The sequence below is a fragment of the Ovis canadensis genome, chromosome 18, assembly GCF_042477335.2.
Source record: "Ovis canadensis isolate MfBH-ARS-UI-01 breed Bighorn chromosome 18, ARS-UI_OviCan_v2, whole genome shotgun sequence".
NCBI lineage: Eukaryota > Metazoa > Chordata > Mammalia > Artiodactyla > Bovidae > Ovis > Ovis canadensis.
The window spans coordinates 40,216,208-40,235,987 of NC_091262.1; the positions used below are offsets into that span (position 1 = coordinate 40,216,208).

Genomic DNA, 19,780 nt, shown 5'->3' on the forward strand with positions numbered 1-19,780 from the left:
TCATATTTATCCTCATCACCTTCACTGATGCTTCCAGTGAAGGAGGCTAGTTTGAATGTTGCATTTTGGCTCACTTTATTTTGTAACCATTGTTGAGAAGGATACCATGAGCACTGGCTCAGAGTTTTGAAACTTTCACAGTTATCGTCATCTTGCTTTTCAATGTCCCTTTTAGCCAGATTTCCTTGGTCAGAAAAAAGGAAACAATACACTGACATCGCTTACCATTAAATTTTTTAATTGTCTCAAACAGCACCTATGTAGCAGGTACTTACTTTAAACTGTGTTTCCTTTGCGTTCGCCACTGGAGTTAAACCACCAGTAGAAATCTGTTTGTGAAGCATCAGTATAACATTTAGAAAGCCTAAACCTACAAAGGTGCATTTTAAAAAAGGAAAAATAAGCATGTGTCAGGGAATGAATGCTTTTTTATCTCCCTCATAATTAAAGTATAAATCACACATTTGTGGTTTATTTTTTTAACTTTTTAGTTTGTATTGGAGTGTATAGCTGATTAACAATGTTGTGATAGTTTCAGGTGAACAGCAAAGGGACTCAGCCGTACACATACATGTATCTACTCTCCCCTGAGGCTGCCCTCCCATCCAGGCTGCCACATTACACTGAGCAGAGCTCCCTGTGCTGTACAGTAGGTCCTTGTTGGTTATCAATTTAAAATATAGCAGAAGTCACACATTCGTTAAGCTCTGGCTATAGGAAGTAAACGATGGGTTTCCCGTTTCTGTGACTGAAGGTGAATGTTCCCAGATCATCTATGTTTTCTCCAGGGCCGTGTTTACCCACCTACTTCCCTCCCAGCCAGACCTTTTATTCCGAGGCTTTGCTCTGAAGTGTATTAGGGCTTTTCAGTATCCTCAGACCTCATCCTTCAATTAACTTTCACGTTACCTTTTGTATTTATCTTTGTCTGATGTCTAAGGGTATTTCTGCTAGGAGTCCTAGCTCTGAAATAGTTAACATGTTGACTTCAAAGTTGGTGGAACTGTGCCAAGCATGCTTCATCTGAAGATAAGTGGAAACGCTCTCCACGCAGGGCAGAAGCAAGGCCCGTTGACTTAAACAGGATGCAGTGTGTCTTAGGGAGGCTCAGCTTGGCCATGTTTGTAGACAGAAAGCAAGCTTTATGTTAAAACGAAAACAAACATTTTCCTTTATCAGGGAAGGGAACATCCCCATTGGACACGGTCCCCCTGGTACTCTCAGCCTCTTCCATGAGCACCTGCCGCCATGCCCTCAGGTACGCGGGTCAGGGCAGAGGTGGAGGGGAGGTGTGCTCCTGGGAACGTGTCCTGTATGCTGAGTGGGAACCAGAACTTAACATTTGTGTTGTTGATCTGAGCTCAGCATAGCTGGTCACTGCAAGAAGATGCTAGATGTTTGAAAGAAGCAGAGAGCAAAATGTGTAGGTTTCCAAGGGGTTACCATACACATGGCATTCCCTGCTGTGGAAAGTAATCATTCAGGGTCATGACTTTCCCCTAGCAAACATTGGGAGACTTTATTCCTTGTATTGTATTTTAAGTAAATCTTAATTCCCTGACCAGGGATCGAACCTGTGGCTTCTGCATCGCTGTATCTCCAGGGAATTCCCTGCATTGCATTTTGAGTTTTCTAGTATGTTTTCTCAGAATCCATCCTGACTTTGGCCCCGTTCACTGTGTCATGCAAGTATTTCTATGAATTCACAGGCAAGCGGCTACTGGAGTTCGTCTCTAACGCCAAGTGTTTCCCTCTGTGGGCAGTTTCTTCCTCCTTTTTAAACTCAGTGCTCTGTGGTGACCTAAATGAGAAGGAAATCCAAGGATATATGTGAATGTGCAGCTGACTCAGTTTGCTGTACAGCAGAAACTAACACAGCATAGTAAAGCAGCTATATTCCAGTAAAAATTAATTTTTTTAAAAAAAGCAGGATGTTCAGGATGTCTAGGATTCTGGGGGTTATAACACTGGGGATTGAAGATCTGATGTACTGTGCTTGAGCATGGGACTTAATGGGATCAGAATTTTGGCCTGGGTGAAATTTGAGGGATCCAGTCAAAGAAGGGTTAAGGGGCAGTGGAGACTGTAACCAAGAGGAGACTCAGATGCAGAGGCTGGTGTTTATGTGATGCTCATGCTGAGGATGCTATGAAACTAGGGCCTCTGAATGGTCCACTGGCAGGCCTGGGGCTCTGACCATCAGCATCAGGACTTCCAGGCTCAGTTATAGCTACAGTGTAAATACAGGTCTTGACTGTTCTGTCTCTCCACGTGCCAGGGGTCAGATCTGAGTGTCAGAACCAGCTGTGGCAGGCCTAGATGCACCCTTGCAGGAGATGATGATATTCTAACTGGAGACTCTGCTGTAAAATTAATGCATGGACTCTCACCGGCTAAGAGTGGCTTTTCCCTAGAGATCCATGTGCAGACAGTACCTGCTTGCATATTTAAGTCAGGACTGAGGATTTCGTGGGGAGGTCCAGGGAGAGTCTGATAAGAACGTGTCTGTCTGACATGCAAATGGAGCTGTAGTTGGCTACAAGCAAATGAAGTGCTTTGTTCACGTGGCTTTGACCCTGCCTGACCTTGAATTTCTTGCCTCCTCTGCTATGACATCCTGTGTCCTAATCACTCATCCTAGATTTAGATCTGGCTTTAGCTTGTCCCCCACCCCAAGCTTTCATATACATTCCTTGCTTCCCCAGCTAGACTGTAAGTGGCTTGCACCTACCCAGTGTTTTATGTTCATCTTTCCGTACCCCCAGAGGTTCTGTGCTTAGTCCTTAAAGAGGTATTCAGCAACTATTATTTTTAATGTGTTATTTTTAAAACAATAAGCGACATCTTCCAGGTGTAGAAACTAGTCCTCTGTTTGCATAATCACCAGGCTAATCCGTCACTGCCAGAATAAGTTGAGCTCTCCTTCTATAATTTATCTTTGTCTTCATCCTGATTTTGACTGCTGTATTGGAAGCATTGCCAGCAGAGAGTTAACATTTGAGGCATGGATTCAGTAAAATCAAGGTAAGAGTAGTAGGAAGACTACAGCAGGAGAGGGGAGCCAGGAAGAGGCCAAGCCTGTGGGTGGTGGGGCTGGGGGAGGAGCCAAGAGTGAGTGCAGAAGAAAGGCTTCATGGGCTCCCATGGTGGTCCAGCAGTTAAGATGCTGTGCTTCCGCTGCAGAGGGCACAGGTTCAATCCCTGGTCAGGAAAGATCCTGCATGCTGCAGGTTGTGGCAAAAAGGGAAAAGGAGGGAGGAAGAGAAGGAAAAGAAGGAGAAACTGGATGAGGAGTTAGGAAGAAGGAGGTGCATCAGGAACTTCTGAGAGCAGATCGCTGGGCGTTGTGGTGGCAGGGGCTGGATTTCAGGGGCTTCGTTGGGGATGAGGATGTGGTGGATGGTGGAGAAGGAGAGATGAGAGATGGGGCTGTCACTTGGAGAAGCTCCTGTGAAGATGGGCCCTTTCTTGGATCCAGAGACTTGGAGATGTGTGTGGTGCTGGGATTAAGATTCTGCATGGGTGGGAACGAAATTTTCAAATTAAGGGGGGGGTGAGGATGCAGCGCTTGGGTGGAAGGTTAGCTCTGGGATGGAAAAGCAGCACCTCTCCCAGACACACGAGGGGGCAAGAGGGGAACAGCAGAAGAAGAGAGCTATTGGGCATAGGAAGGAGGAACGGCCTCCGTGTCTCCGGGTCTGGTGTGTTTATAGCTGAGAAACGTGGAAGTTTACTTGTAAAAGCCTGCCTTTGGGGGTTGAACACATGGAAGAAAAAAACATTGTTTGTGGACTGTTGTAAGAAATCACTTTTGATGTTTTGCTGTCATGATACTCCAAAATAGCAAATTCTAAGTAAAAAGGCAAAAAAATCCTGCCTGCCTGTGTCGTGCCACAAAACTGTCCTGTCCAGGCTGGAAGAGCTTAACATCTGTTTTACTTTAGGATAAAAGTTTTGGACTTGGGGATTGTTGTTGTTGATGTTTTTGAGGGGGAAAAAAAGCTATATATATATATATATATATACACACACACACACACACATTTTTTTTTTTTAAACTTAATCCTAAGAGCTATGGTCTTCAAATGCCCTGAATTTCATCCAGACTTAGTAACAGATTCGATTTACCATCTCTCTGTTTATCCTTCAACTTTTAATTGAATTTGAGAGCTAAAAGCACTTTAGGATCTGTTTTGACACTTTCTACTCAGTACCAAACAATGGTTAGTTTGAGGAATCAGCAAACCCACTGGAGTTTTTAAGTATGGAAAATTTCTAAAGAAGTTTACATACTTTAAGATTCTCAAGGTATTCAGATACTTCTTATTTTGGAACCATTGGTATAGAGGTCATCAATCGTCTACCTTTTTTTTTTTTTCCATCAAAAACAACATCCTAGTGGTACCATAAAAAGGACCCACTTCAGCCTCCTCATCTGTAAGAGGCAGATGTTTGACCAGAAGCCTCTTAGAGTTTTCCTGAAAACCTTCCATACCTTCAAAGAATTAGCTGCCTCCAAACCCCATCCTTACCTCCCAGGCTTCTCATGTGTTGTCAGACAGTATAATAAACAGGGAGAGTCCGTAATGTAAGACTAACAGATCTGAACACTTCACTAGCACTTTAGTTTTCAAAGCCTTTTCAAATACAGACTGTAAAGAACGGTTGCTGACTCCATGCAGAACCTTCCAGCAATTGTGCTTCCTTAATTTATTCATTTTAACAGATCACTACCTAATAATTATAGGAAATTAGAAATGAATATTTGAAAGAAGAAACATTACCTGGTTCTCACTACCTGAAAATAACCATTATTATCATTTTAATAGATTACTTTCAAGTCCCTTTTCCATATAGATTTTATGCGAAGGAATGTAACTGTGACCCTGTTTTTTGTTGGCTGCTTTTTATGGAACATTTGAACATGAGTTTTCCCCACATTAGCTCTTGATGAGATGCAATTTCTAATGGCCTCATGTTTCCTCAGAAGGTTTGTGTTTAGCACAAAATCTATCATGATTCATAACAGTTTCCAGGAGGGCTGTCTCCATAACTGAAATATCTGGTGCGCTTTTAGAAAATATTTACTGTTGTGAAATATAATAGATAGAATGGTAGCCAGTAATGTTCATAAGATTGTAAATGTTCCGCTTAATGAACTGTAAAAGGAACAGTTGTGACAAGACATAGACTCTTAGGCAGGCTATGACTGCTATTAGACATAGACTATTCTTTGGCAGTCCAGTGGTTAAGACTTCATGCTCCCAAGGCAGGGGCCCCAGTTAGATCCTTGGTTGAGAAACTAGGATCCCACATGATGTGCAGGTCAGCCAAAAAAAAAAAGATACAGACCATATCCAGTGATCCATAAGCCTCCCCAAAACAACATGCTTCTTCCCAGCCATAACCTATTTCCCCCTCCTCCTGTCCTTAACCACTACCCTGGTTTTTTAAGGCTTCACTTCTTTGCCTTTCTTTCAATGAAGTATCCCTAAGAACCCCTTTGGGGCTTCCCTGATGGCTCAGATGGTCAAGAATCTGCCAGCAGTGCAGGTCAGGAAGATGCCCTGGAGGAGGAAATGGCAGCCCACTCCAGTATTCTTGCCTGGAGAATCCCATGGACAGAGGAACCTGGTGGGCTACAGTCCGTGGGGCAGCAAAGAGTCGGACATGACTGAGCAACTTTCACTCAAGCACCCCTTCATGGGTCACAGCCTTGCTGTGGTGAAGGGGCTTTTGTAACTCTATGAAGCTGTGAGCCAGGCCACGCAGGGCCACCCAGGATGGACTAGTCATAGTGGAGGGTTCTGACAAAATGTGGTCCACTCGAGGAGGGAATGGCAGTCCACTCCAGTATTCTTGCCACGAGAACACCGTGACAGTATGAAAAGGCAAAAAGATATGACACTGAACATGAGCCCCTCAGGTCCGAAGGTGTGTATGTTGGGCTACTGGGGAAAAACGGAGGACAACTATTAATAGCTCCAGAAAATGAAGCAGCTCGACCAAAGTGGAACCAATGCTCAGTTGTGGATGTGTCTGGTGGTAAAAGTAAATAAAGCCCAATGCTGTCAAGAACAGTATTGCATAGGAACCACGAATCAAGGAAATTGGACATTGTCAAACAGGAGATGGCAAGAGTGAATATCGACAGTTTAGGAATCAGTGAACTAAAATGGACAGGGATGGGAGAATTTAATTCAGATGACCATTATATCTACTACTGTGTGCAAGAATCCCTTAGAAGAATTGGAGTAGCCCTCATAGTCAACAAAAGTCCAAGCAGTGAAGTTTAATTTGGGCTTCCCTGGTGGCTCAGACGGTAAAGCGTCTGCCTGCAATGTGGGAGACCCAGGTTCGATCCCTGGGTCGGGAAGATCCTCGGGAGAAGGAAATGGCAACCCCCTCCAGTATTCTTGCCTGGAAAATCTCATGGATGGAGCCTGGTAGGTTACAGTCCATGAGGTTGCAGAGTTGGACATGACTGAGCCACTTCACTTCAAGTTTTTTACACGTGGTATGTTCTGTGTATCTACTCATTCTGATTGTATCTCATCCATTCTGAACAGGATATCTTTACCATTCATCACCATTCATTGTCCTGTGATGCTCTGTGACACCCCTTGGGGCTGTCTCTAGTCACCCACGAATAGTCCAGAAGATATTTCTAATCCATGGTGAATATATCTGGGGGAGGAATTGCTAGGTCCATGGGAATGTGTCATTATTATATCTTCACTTTTACTTTTTTGCAAAGTGCTTCTGTCTGTCCTCATATCCCCGTCAGGAAAGAATGAAAGTTCCTGTGGTCACATTTTTGTCAACTCTTGGTATTGTCAGCATTTAAGTTTTTGTTAGTATCATGCTATGGTTTTCGTTTGTGAAATCTCATTTCATTTTTACTAATGAAATTGAGTTACACTCTCTGCCTTCCTTCCTCCCCTCTCTGCCATTTAGATGTCTTCTGTTATGAAAAAAATTATTTTGCAGAGTGCCATTTTTCTGTACTTGATCATTTTTTCCCCCCACTGATGTGTTCTTCGTTTCAGTTGTGAGCCCTTTGCTGGTTCTATGTGTGCAAACAATTTTTACCACTTGCCTTTTTTACTTTCTTAATGATGCCTTCTGAGGACCAGAAGTTGTCTCTCTTTCTTTGGCTGCACAGGGTCTTAGTTGCGGCACAGGGAATCTTAAGCTGTGGCATATGAACTCTTAGTTTCAGCATGTGAGATCTAGCTCCCTGACCAGGGATCAAACCCAGGCCCCCTGCATAGAGGGCACGGAGTCTTAGCCACTGGACCACCAGGGAAATCCCAAAGTTCTTTATTTAATCTAATACCAGTTGTCATATTTTCCACTGTTAATAGCTTGTGTTTCGCATAGTGAAGTTTTCCAATGAAAACGCTGAGTTGTAAAGTGTTTGTTGTTAAGGCTATGCGTGTCTGTGTGTCAGAAGTAGGATTTGTTGAGATTGGCGCCAGGTGTGTCCTGATGCCCCTGAGTAGAAATTCTGAAAGCTGAGCATCCTTCAGTGAAAAGTTCAGGCTGCTCTATAAAGACATTTCAAGGAGGTCATGATCTTGGAGATTGGACAGTCAGGGCACTCAAGAAAAGGCTGTCCGAGTGACTACACACCCACCTCTGTCCTTTGCGCCTGTGCCCAGCGCTCCTTTACTCATTCAGTGCAGCCCCCGAGGCCCGTGAAACAGGATGTCAAACAGTGTCAGGTTACGAGAAAATAAGTTTGACTCTAATAGTAACGCTCCCTACTATTGATAGGTTATCCTGTATGGTTCTCATCATTCTGCAGATCCAATCAAAGAAGGTAAGAGTTAGTCTGATGCCATTTTAATCTGGAAGTCGTTTACTTTAATTTTTTACTTCTGGTCGCACCCTGTGGCATATGGGATCTAGTTCCCTGACCAGGGATCAAACCCATGCCCTCTATAATGAAAGCTCAGAGTCTGGACTGCCTGGGAATTCCTCTTTTACTTTTAACTTTTAATATTAACCATCTCATACTCCTCTCCCCTTCAATAACTACCTTCAGTTTTTATTTTTTTCTTCCTCTTATTGTTGTTTATTATTTAGTTGTTTATAATAGATAGCAAAATACCCTGCCACAGAGCTGGCCAGTGTGGAAAGAGCCTACACTTCAAATGTGGGGGTTGCAGGTAGTCTTACCTCCAGGGCCTTGTGATGCCCTGGAATCCACCCCATGCAGCATCCAGTGGCCCTCATGCTTTGGGGTGTCAGAGCCTACTTTAATGAAAATTGTGGAGGGAGAAGACCCCTAATCTTAAGTATATTTCCCCCTCCAAGGGACTTTGAATTCTCAGTTAAATCCTACTGAAATGGACCTCCCTGTCCATCAGAGAAGGAACTCAGTTGTGGTTCCAGTGGAGGGAGGTCCTCCGCAGGATAACTTCCCTTCAGTCCATAGCATCTCTCCAGGGGATGGTCTGTTGATGAATGATAACAGTCCCTTCCTGACACCTCCCAAGATTTCATCCTCATTGAAGGGATTCATGTTTTAAATTTGTGGATTTAAGGCAAGAAATACTGGAGCCATGAGTTCCTTCCTCAAAACCATTCATCATAACTCTTTTTGCGAGTTCCTTCCTCAAAACCATTCATCAAAACTCTTTTTGCTGACCTGTCTTATAAAAAGATGTATTTATTTGGCTGCATCAGTCTTGGGTGCGGCATGTGGGTTCTTCCTTGCAGCACCCAGGCTTACTCTTTGCAGTATGGCGCTTAGTTGCTCCTTGGCATGTGGGGTCTTAGCTCCCCAGCTAGGAATCAAACCTGCATCACCTGCATTAGAGGGCAGGTTCTTAACCACTGGATGACTAAGGAAGTCCCGCTGATCCTGTTTTTAATCACTCATTCTTCCAACTGAAATGAATCCCAGGCAGGAACGCCAGACAAGACTTGCATCTTGGGACCCTCTTCTTCTACAAGCACAGTTGTGTTAGATGGTGTCAAGGTCAAAGGCCTGGGGCCACACAGAAACTGTTTTTTTGGGTTTTTTTTTTTTGCTGCACCAGGTCTTAGTTGCAGCCTGTGGGATCTAGTTTGAACCCAGACCCCCTGCAGTGGGAGTGTGAAGTCTTAGCCACTGGACCACCAGGAAAATCCTAGTTGTAGGAGTTTTGTGAGTTTATGACACTGTGGTGTTTGGCTCCCTCGGTCTCGCTGCCACATGTCAGCTAATGGCCCATGCCCTCTGACTTCTCCAGGTATGGCGTAAGTCCCGAGAATATCATCCTGTACGGTCAGAGCATTGGGACGGTCCCCACGGTAGACCTGGCCTCCAGGTATGAGTGTGCTGCGGTGATTCTCCATTCGCCTCTGATGTCTGGATTGCGTGTGGCTTTCCCCGACACCAGGAAAACGTACTGCTTTGACGCCTTCCCCAGGTAAGCTCACTGCTGTACAGTAAGTAGGTACTAAGACATCCAGTGACCCAACTTCAGATCAGAAGCCACGGTTCATTGTGGGTAAACCTCTCCTGAATGCAGCGGCCATCAGCCCCTGTGCTGGGCTCCTCAGGGGACGGGAGGCAGATGTGGCACCTGACCGACCAGGGACTTAGTCCTCTGGGCCAGACTCATTTGGAAAAAAAAAAAACTGCCAGATGACGTCCAGGGACCTTGCTTGTCCCGACATCCAGGATTAATTGATTCAGCTGGATGTACAGGATAAAAAAAAAGAAAACAAGTGCACACAGGTCTTAAAGGAACTTCTAGTACAGTATTCATGTGTTCACTCAGATGGACATGTATTGTTGAGTCACAAGAACTAAATCAGAGGTCTAGATACTCAAATAGGTCTTCCCTGATAGCTCAGGCTTCCATCCCTGGGTTGAGAAGATCCCCTGGAGAAGGAAATAGCAATCCTTTCCAGTATCCTTGCCTGGGAAGTTCCATGGACAGAGGAGCCTGGTGGGGCTACAGTCCGTGGGGTTGCAGAAGAGTCAGACACGACTTAGTGACCAAATAACAACAGACACTCATATAAAGACTGTAAGCATCCCCACGTTTGAAGTTTCTCTTATGTTTTTGGTCAGACCCCTAGGTAAGAGAAAAAGTAATGTAAGCTATGCCAATGATGGGCGTCAGGGACAGTGTTAAGTCCTCCATACAGCCCTAGACACCTCCTGTTGCCCACCTGTGCCTGAAGCCCCGCTTCCCTGCATGAGAGCCCATGGCCAGGCCCCCTCCTGCCAGCACCCCAGGGGCGGCAGAGCTCCTGCCAGCCTAGCCTCTGCTGTTTTCCAGTCCCTGAACAGGAGGAAAACAGGCAGCTGTATTATACAAGCAAAAGCAGTGGGCACATTGCCTTCTTGAACACCTCTATTTGAAAACCTCTGCTTTAAAAAAAAAAAAAAATCTAAGCTGAGGAAGGGCTTCACTGGTGACTTAGATGGTAAAGAATCCACCTGCAATGCAGGAGACCTGGGTTCGATCCCTGGGTTGGGAAGATTCCCTGGAGGAGGGCATGGCAACCCACTCCAATATAATTGCCTGGAGAATCCCCAACAGAGGAGCCTGGCGGGCTACAGTTCATGGGGTCGCAAAGAGTCAGACACGACTGAGCGACTAAGCACAAGCTAAGGAAAGTATTTAATAAAGATTATTTGCCCAGGGTACATCCAAAATTTTGACAGCAGGACACCCATGGCCATGTTATAGAAAACCTCAACAGAAGTGTGTACAGTTTTTGGATTTTGATCAACACCTTCATTGCTGTCATTCTGTTATTATTGGGAATAAGAGTAGGGGGAGCATCATTTGGTTGCATAAACATCTGTTCCACAGATGGGCTTAGTTTCCTAAGAAGAAACTTTCTCATAACACCTTGGGTGAACTCGGTTGTGCAGCCTGTATGAGGTTCAGCTTCATGGGAAAGTTAAGCAAGCTGCAGATTTCTAGTGGCATGGCTGAGAATGCTAAGCAGGGACCCTGTGCATCTCAAATGTGGCCTTATTTGTGCTGAATGGGTAATGAGAGGTCCATTTGTTGAAGGGAGATATTTAGCATGTTTGTGGAAAGCCACACAAGGGGTTACCCTGGCAACAAAACAAATAGGTTTTCCCCTGACTCTTAAATTAGCAGATACCTTAAAATACAGCCACAGCAACTAATTGCAGCTTATTAATTAACAGGAAGCCCGCATACTGCTCTTACTCAGTTTGCGTGATCTGCCAGGCATGGGCTAATCACTTCATGCTCCTTTTCTTGAAAGACTCATTTTACAGTGAGGAAACTGAGGCTGAGAAAGTTAAGTGGTTTAAGCAGCTTCATTAATGTAGGCAAGTGGGAACAGGCAGAAAAGGCCATTCTTCCTGTTCAGTACCATGAAGTATCAAAATGAGAGACTTCAAACCATCAGTAGTCACATGAACTGTCATCACTAATCGAACGTGAGGAATGTTTTCTTAGGGTGTCTGTTGCTACCAAATGCACACTTGTTTCTGTGTCCCTCTCCTTAAGGAAGGCGCTTTCCCATTTCTTTTTTAATACTGAAGAATAGAGATAAGGAACTTCGCTGGTGGTCCAGTGGTTAGAGACTCCGAGCTTAATCCCTGGTTGGGGAACTATTACGGGATCACACATGCCATACAGCGTGGCCAAATATACATATATTTATAACATATATTATGTATATGTAGAGAGATAAGTAATCCTAGTCATTACTTTTGGTGGTTTATTCTCTCTTGCCAAAAAGTGAAAGTGTTAGTCACTCAGTTGTGTCTGACTCTTTGCAACCCCACAGACTGTTTGTAGCCCGCCAGGCTCCTCTATCCATGGGATTTTCTAGACAAGAATACTAGAGCGGGTTGCCAGTCCCTTCTCCAGGGGATCTTCCCGATTCATGGATCAAACCTGAGTCTCCTGCATTGTAGGCAGATTCTTTACTGTCTGAGCCACCAGGGAAGCCCTTATTCTCTCTTGCCTCCTTTATATTTAGAATCAAGATGGTGGCATTTAACTTAAATACACCTTCCAGGCTATAGAGAGTCCCTGAAACCATGCAGCATGGAACTGTCAGCAAATAGATTTTTAATGGAATATAATTGGACTTTTGCATACTGAGAAGAAGTCACTTTAAAAATTAAATATTAGAGGATAATAGATTTCTAAATAAGATTCCTAATCTGCCAAATTGACTCCTGCCACAGTAGCCCTGATCTTGGCAAATGACATGGCCAATGAGGTCTTGCATTCTTCCTGGACGTTGTGAGGTGGTTGGCAACTTCGTGAGCTGTTAACGAGGCTCCGTGACAGCTGTTTGTAGATCTTTGGAATGTGTGATGGATGTTAGGGTCTGTATAGCTCCACAGCCTCATGCCTGTTCTTTAATAATCTTCTTCAGGCTTCAGTTCCCTCCGTGGTTTAACAGAGACAGTCTCTCCTCTTTAACTGTGTCTCACTGAAGAACAGCATTTCATATATCAAGTGCAAAGCACCTGGTCGTGGTCCATGTTGAATGACTGTTTGTTGATGTTTCATTGCTCAGGCATATCTGACTCTTTGTGACCCCAAGGACTGTAGCCCACCAGGCTCCTCTGTCCATGGGATTTCCCAGGTAAGAATACTGGAGTGGGTTGCCATGCCCTTCTCCAGGGGATCTTCCCAACCCAGGGATCGAACCCGAGTCTCCTGCATTGGCAGGTGGATTCTTTACCACTGAGCCACCAGGTAAGCCCTTAATAAATGCTAGCCGTGACATAACAAAGTGACCCCTGTGGGTAGAACCAGCTGATCCCTCTGTAACTTTGGCTAGGATCAGATACAGAAAGTCAGCAGTAAGGGGGTGTCTGACAGGAGGCCAAACTGGACAGGGGGTCACCTCTATGTGTTTGTAGGGGAAATGACAGTGATCTCCAGCAGAGAAGTCACCCACGCACCCAGCCTAACAAGCCTTACTAACTTCTCAGTTCCTCTTTGGGAAATGCTTTCAGAGCCTGTAGTATATTCTTTTGGAGATCCTCAAATATTCATCCTCTGTGGGTAGATTGGGCTTCCCAGGTGGTGCAGTGGTAAAGAATCTCCCTGCCAAATTCAGGAGATGCAAGAGGCGTGGATTCAATACCTGGGTCAGGAAGATCCCCTGAAATAGAAAATGGCAACCCACTCCAATATTCTTGCCTGGAAGATCCTATGGACAGAAGGACCCTGGCGGGCTACAGTTCATGGGCTCACAAGCTGAATTTTGGGACTTCCCTGGTGGCTAGATATGATTTTTGTAAACAGAATTCATTCAGGGTCCAATCTAGGCATACATTAAATTTTCAAGCTAAATAGTACAGTTTTTATTTAAGGATGAGGTTTTCGTTTTTATGAAATGAGGCTTCTGACAACCTTGTTAATCAGTGCTGAAGATGGCTTACACACAGAGAAAGTCCTGAAAACTTGAGTGGCTGTGTGTTCAGTGCCCAGCTTTCAGGAGACATTCATTCCAGTATGTTAAGTTCTAGCTTGTTTATTTTTTTTAAAAAATCCTCTCTCCAAAATATGAACGTATCAGAAATATTATTTACCAGATGGGTAGTCAGATGACATTTAGAAGTTCTGTTTTTAATAAAAATACTTTTACAAAAACACAATGGCTAATGGCATTGTAGTATTCTCAGTTGAATCCTGGAACAGAAATAGGACTTCAGTGGAAAAGTTCATAAAATGCAAATAAAGTCTGGAGTTTAGTAACATACCAATGCTGGTTTTTTGGTTTGGACAAACGGACTACGATCATGTGCGTTGTTGGCCTTTTGGAGAGGGGGTTAGGAGTAGATAGGAGCACTGTGTTATCTTTGTACCTTTCCTGTAAATCAAGAATTATTGTGAAATGCAAAGTTAATTTTTTAAAAAAAATGAACTACTAGAAAAGTGAGGGGAAATTCCTCCAGGGCACATGCCTTGTTTGCCTAGGATGCTGACTGGGTTACATTGAGTGTGAAGTCTGTGATCCTTCTTTTCTCTCCCCCTTTCCTGTCTTGAAGCATTGACAAGATCTCCAAAGTCACCTCTCCCGTGTTGGTCATTCACGGCACAGAGGACGAGGTCATCGACTTCTCCCACGGCCTGGCCATGTACGAGCGCTGTCCCCGGGCCGTGGAGCCGCTCTGGGTCGAAGGGGCTGGGCATAATGACATAGAGCTTTATGCACAATACCTAGAGAGACTAAAACAGTTCATTTCTCACGAACTTCCCAATTCCTGAAGACGACAACTTGATCTTACCTCATTGACTGTGAACACGAGTCCTCCGTTTTACACCTGCTTTCACTGGACAGCCGTCATGGCGTGATCACCACAAGGAAGCACGCAGCTTTTCGGGCATCCTCAGCAGAGAGCCGAGGACTTCTCAGTCTTTCGTATCCACAGGTTCTACTGACTCACACATCTTGTTAAACCGAACAGTTGTGACTTCCAGCTTCATTGCCTTGCAGGGCGGGAATGAGAGCTGAGTGGGGGAACCACTTTCTTGTGCTGTAAAAAAGGATGCTCACCCCCTTTCTCCACCTTACCCGTCACGTAGGATGCATTAATGCAGGACTCAGCCTCTCTCTACCCGTGTTCTCAGTATTTGACCTGCAGCTCTCTTTCAGCCACTGGATTCATGGGTGCAGTCCATTTGTGAAGCTGTGATAGTTTAACTGGAAACCATTGTGATGAAAATTCTTTTGTTCATTTTTATTAACATGCTGATCTTTTCCCTCAGACAAATCAATTAAAGGGTAATTTACTGGAACTATGGTGAATGGCTTCATCAACTGGAACCATATAAATATAACTGGAATATTCTTAAACAAAATGAAACTTTTTTTTTTAAGTGTAAAGTTATTACTACTAGTTCACAGAGTTTTAATATTTTGATCGTCTGGTTGGTCTAACAAAGAACCTAGCCAACTTTCCTCCTTGTAGGCTTTTTTAAAGTAATGTACATATTTGCAATCACATTGTGCATAGATTCCTATTGAGTAATTTTCTTCCTTCAGGCCACAACAATGAACTGCAGATTCCTTGTTTGTAATGTAAATGATTGAATACATTTTGTTAATATGTTTTTATTCCTATGTTTTGCTATTAAAAAAAATTTTATAACATTTCCAGGACAAAAAAAAAAGACAAGTTTATGCTTTGAAAAATTTATGTAATTAAAATTTCATGAAACTAATCTTTTTAGTTTAGGAGTTATTTGGATTTTGACACTGGGGTTGCACCAACAGCATCAGAAATGTAAGATGCTTAAAATTGTTACACTACTTCTGTTGATTGGGGGTTTGGGTTTGAGAGTTCTTTGGTTTTATTAAAAAAAGCTTTTTTTTTTTTTTTTCCAAATTTAAAAGCCTTAAATGTACTGTAAGCCTCCGATTGTTGTACAGCTGGGTTGCGGGTGACTGCCAGTTTGTGTAGTGTTGCCTGGTTGCAACACAGTGGTTGGTCATGGAATAAAGGATGCATGGATCTGAAAATGTGGGCTCGTGCCATTTATTCCTTCCTCTCTCCATCAAAGGAAGCATTTCATCTGGATTTAAGAAGAAACCCTTGCAACTTACACACATCTCTACCTTTCTCAAGGTGTATGCTTTTGTTCTGTGAAAGACCGTAGATTAATTTCGGAGAAACCAAGATGAGAAGCACATAGTGGTAACATGCAGACTGAGTCCAAATAGAGAATGCAGTGGGTTCTGGCTGTGAAACAAAGGGGATGAAGGCAATCTCACTGGGATCTGGCTTGGACTGAGAACAGGCCTGTTTCTTGGGAACACCTGAGCTGAGTCTTTTCTGTCCTTTGATCACTGACCAGAAAAAAAACAACTGAGGGGTGTTTGTTTGCCAGTGTCAAGAGGATTACACTTCCTGGGGAGAGAAATGATGGAGGAGGGCACACGGCCGTGCTCCCGGGCATATGTGTCCCAGCACCTTGCAAGCTACTCCTTGGCCTTAGGTCAGTACCTAAAAAGCGGGGCCTTGGAAGGGAGGAGTTCCCACTCACCTTAGGATGCATCAGCAAAGTTCCAGACGTGGTATTGTCCCAGAGGTCTGGGTGACCTTGAATGGAAACACATCCAACAGCGTGCCTGTGGGGTGTGGCAGCACATAAGCTCGGTTTGTGTGCTGTGTGTGCGTGCTTAGTCGCTTAGTTGTGTCTGACTTTGCAGTTCCCTGGACTATAGCCCACTGGGCTACTCTGTCCATGGGATTCTCCAGGCAAGAATACTGGAGTGGGTTTGCAGAGACCAGATTTCTAAGTCCATTTGTCTGTTGCTTGCATCTTCTGTAACCGTCCCCCGCCCTTCCCCTCCTGAACTATTTATTTAGTAAACTTTATTTTTTTTTTAAGAAAAAAATGTAAAATCAGCTTTTATCTAGTATATTCTGACATTAAAGAAGCAGTTCCAGTAATTAAAAGCTCAAATAGCTCTAAGGAGATAAATCCTTCTTTTATGAGGAAGACATTTTTATAATTTGCACAATAGAGTATTGTTACCTTTAGGCAGAATGTTGTGTGGTAGAGCTCTAGAACTTACTTGTCTTGCATAACTGGCACTAGTAAACTTAGTCTGTCAACTTTCAGCAGTGTTAATGGGAAACTGTCATAAGATACATCTGGTGGCTCAGATGGTAAAGAACCTGCCTGCAATGTGGCAGAGCTGAGTTCGATCCCTGGGTCAGGACGATCCCATGGAGGAGGAAATAGCAACCCACTCCAGTATTTTGCCTGGAGAATTCCATGGATGGAGCAACCTGGTGGGCTATAGTTCATGGGGTTGCAAAGAGTAGGACACAAATGAGTGACTAACAATTTCACTTTAATGGGAAACTAGAGTAAAACCCACAGTTGCAGAAGCTAAGGGGGCAAAACCCCTGAAGTTCGTTGTTTTAGTAACTTGATGTAGGTGGTTTGTGGTTTATGTCCATTTGAAGTGGCTCATGTCTTTGGACCCCTGACAGGAAGAGGGTTTTGTCTGCTCTTTCCTGAAGTTTGTCATGGGGACAGCCTTTCTCTGAGGATGGCATGTGTGATGACAGTGGGAATCCCAAGAGAGACCCCATTCACGACAGTTCCAGATTCGGAACACACTTGGTGCTAAACCTAAAAGATCTGTTTTCTGCTCTGAGATGGAGTGAGGACCAGCTCCATCTCAGTGGAAAAAAGCAAAAGCAATCTAGCACTACTAAATACAATGGAAAAGTCTTAGATGCAGGAACTGGTAATAAAATAAAGATTATGCAGGCCAAAGACCAAGTAAAGATGAAGCTCGTTTTGTCTTGGAAGGAATTTGCTGAACTTAGGTTAACCTGAGCATTGCTTTTCCAGTCTGGTGGAGCTCAGGGAACTGTCAACAAACCATGGAGTGCCCTCCACCATGGGAAGACTAATTGGAAACTGCCCTTTTTAAGGGAAAATCATATGATCTTCTCCATAGACACAGACAAAACATTGGATGGAATTCAATGTCCCATTCATAATTAAAAACCAAACAAAACTTATCAAACTAGAGCTAGAAAGCAACTTTATGGATAGAGATTATCTCAAAACTAAAAAGCCAAGCATTATACTGAGTGGTAAAACAATGGAAAAATTATTCCATTTTATGTATATTTAAATGTTTTATTTACTTTTAAATTTTCTAAATTTGAAAACATTTTATGGCTCCCCTGCAGTGGAAGCATGGAGTCTTAACCACTGGACTGCCAGGGAAGTTCCACATTATTCCATTTTAGATTGGGAATTAGCCATGGTACTTACCATTCTTCAGTTCAGTAGCTCAGTTGTGTCCCACTCTTTGTGACCCCATAGACTGCAGCACGCCAAGCTTCCCTGTAAGTTCCAGTAATTAAAAGCCAAATACTCTGAAGAGATAAAGCCTTCTTTTATGAGGAAGACATTTTTATTATTTGCACAATACAATATTGCCAGGCTCCCCTGTCCATCACCAACTCCCAGAGCTTGCTTAAACTCATGTCCATCGACTCAGTGATGCCATCCAAACATCTCATCATCTGTCGTCCCCTTCTCCTCTTGCCTTCAATCTTTCCCAACATTAGGGTCTTTTCCAGTGAGTCAGTTCTTCACATCAGGTGGCCAAAGTATTGGAGTTTCAGCTTCAGCATCAGTCCTCCAATGAATACTCAGGACTGATTTCCTTTAGGATTGACTGGTTGGATCTGCTTGCTGTCCAAGGGACTCTCAAGAGTCTTCTCCAGCACCACAGTTCAGTTCTTCAGCTCTCAGCTTTCTTTATGGTACACCTGTCACATCCATACTTGACTACTGGAAAAACCATAGCTTTGACTAGATAAACCTTTGCCAACAAAGTAATGTCTCTGCTTTTTAATATGCTGTGTAGGCATAGCTTTTCTCCCAAGGAGCAAGCGTCTTTTGATTTTATGGCTGCAGTCACCACCTGCAGTGACTTTAGAGCCCAAAATCACCTACCATTCTTTTGTTCAAAATTACATAAAGGCCCTAGCAAATGCACTAGAGTTAAAGAAATGAAAAATCTGTTACGATACAGAAAAATTAAAAGGATAAGTATATTCTAAAGCCACATAATTGTGGCTGCACAGCTACATTTACCGAAAATCACTCAAATAATGCTTCAAAGGGGGTAGATTTTATGATATGTAGATCATGCCATAATAAACATTTTTAAAAGAAATGAAAAATAAAACTTAGATTATGGTGTATGGATAAAACACCTGAAAGCATCAACAAATCATTAGATGTAATAAGAATTTAGTTAGGTTGCTGGACACAAAGTCAATATACAAAAAATCCTATTTCTATCAGATTAAAATGTTTAAAATTCAATTAAATGCAATAATTACTATAACAGCTTTTAATTACATGTTAATTATAAATTAAATACATATTAGTATATATTTATGTATTAATAATTTTATTTAATAATTGCAATAACTTAAAATATTGAATAATTGGAAATAATCTAACACATGTTAGACATACTCTGGAAAAAATCGTAAACTTTTTTGAAGGACATTAGAGAAAAATGAATGAGGACTACACCACGTTAATGGATAAGAAGTCTCATTTTTAATATAGTCTTATCAAATAGGCCTATAGGGTTAAATAATTACAACAAAGATCCCAACAGTATTTTTTTTGGAGGGGGGGCAAGGTGATCCTATAATGTGTATGGGGGAGCACAGGGCCAAGAATAGCCAGGGCAATTGAAGGTGAAAAAGAAGCAGAGACATGCCATACCAGGTAAAAGAATTCCAAATGGGCAGTCCCAAGACTGAAAAGGCCCAGGCCTTTAGATTCCAAAGTCTAGAAAGCCTTTCATGATTTCAACTCTGGCCCCTGTCAGCGGCTGCTTCAGTATTCTGTACTCATCTGCTAAGAGCCATATAATTACTGCTTGAAACCACAAAGGAATACATTTGTAATCATAGCGGGACTTCCCTGGTGGTCCAGTGGTTAAAATTCTGACTTCCAGTCATGGGGCGTGGATTTGATCCCTGGTTGGGGAATTAAGATCCCACAAGTCACACAGTGCAGCCAAAAAATAAATAATAAAAATTAAACTTTCATGGTAAAAAAATAACATACCTGGTGACAAACTGGGGGAGACATTATAATAAACCATATGACATGTAAAAATATAATAATCAAATGATGAGGCACCCTTTATCAAAGGGTACAGGAGGTGAAGAGAGTATCTTAAGGGATTATTGTCCATAATAATCACAGATTCAAATAATCAAGTGATTATATCAAGTATCAGTTCAGCTCAGTCA

The 19,780-nt window shown here is 43.0% G+C and overlaps 1 protein-coding gene across 1 annotated transcript in view; it reads left to right on the forward strand.

The window, feature by feature from the left end:
* ABHD17C (abhydrolase domain containing 17C, depalmitoylase) overlaps nt 1-15,483 on the forward strand; it is a 57,381-nt gene extending 41,898 nt beyond the window's left edge. Inside the window, exons 2-3 of the mRNA XM_069559020.1 lie at nt 9,243-9,422; nt 14,009-15,483. Of these exons, the coding sequence (XP_069415121.1) occupies nt 9,243-9,422; nt 14,009-14,228 (400 nt within the window). The 3' untranslated portion in view covers nt 14,229-15,483. The remainder of the gene's footprint in view (nt 1-9,242; nt 9,423-14,008) is intronic.
* The last annotated feature ends 4,297 nt before the right edge of the window (nt 15,484-19,780 follow it).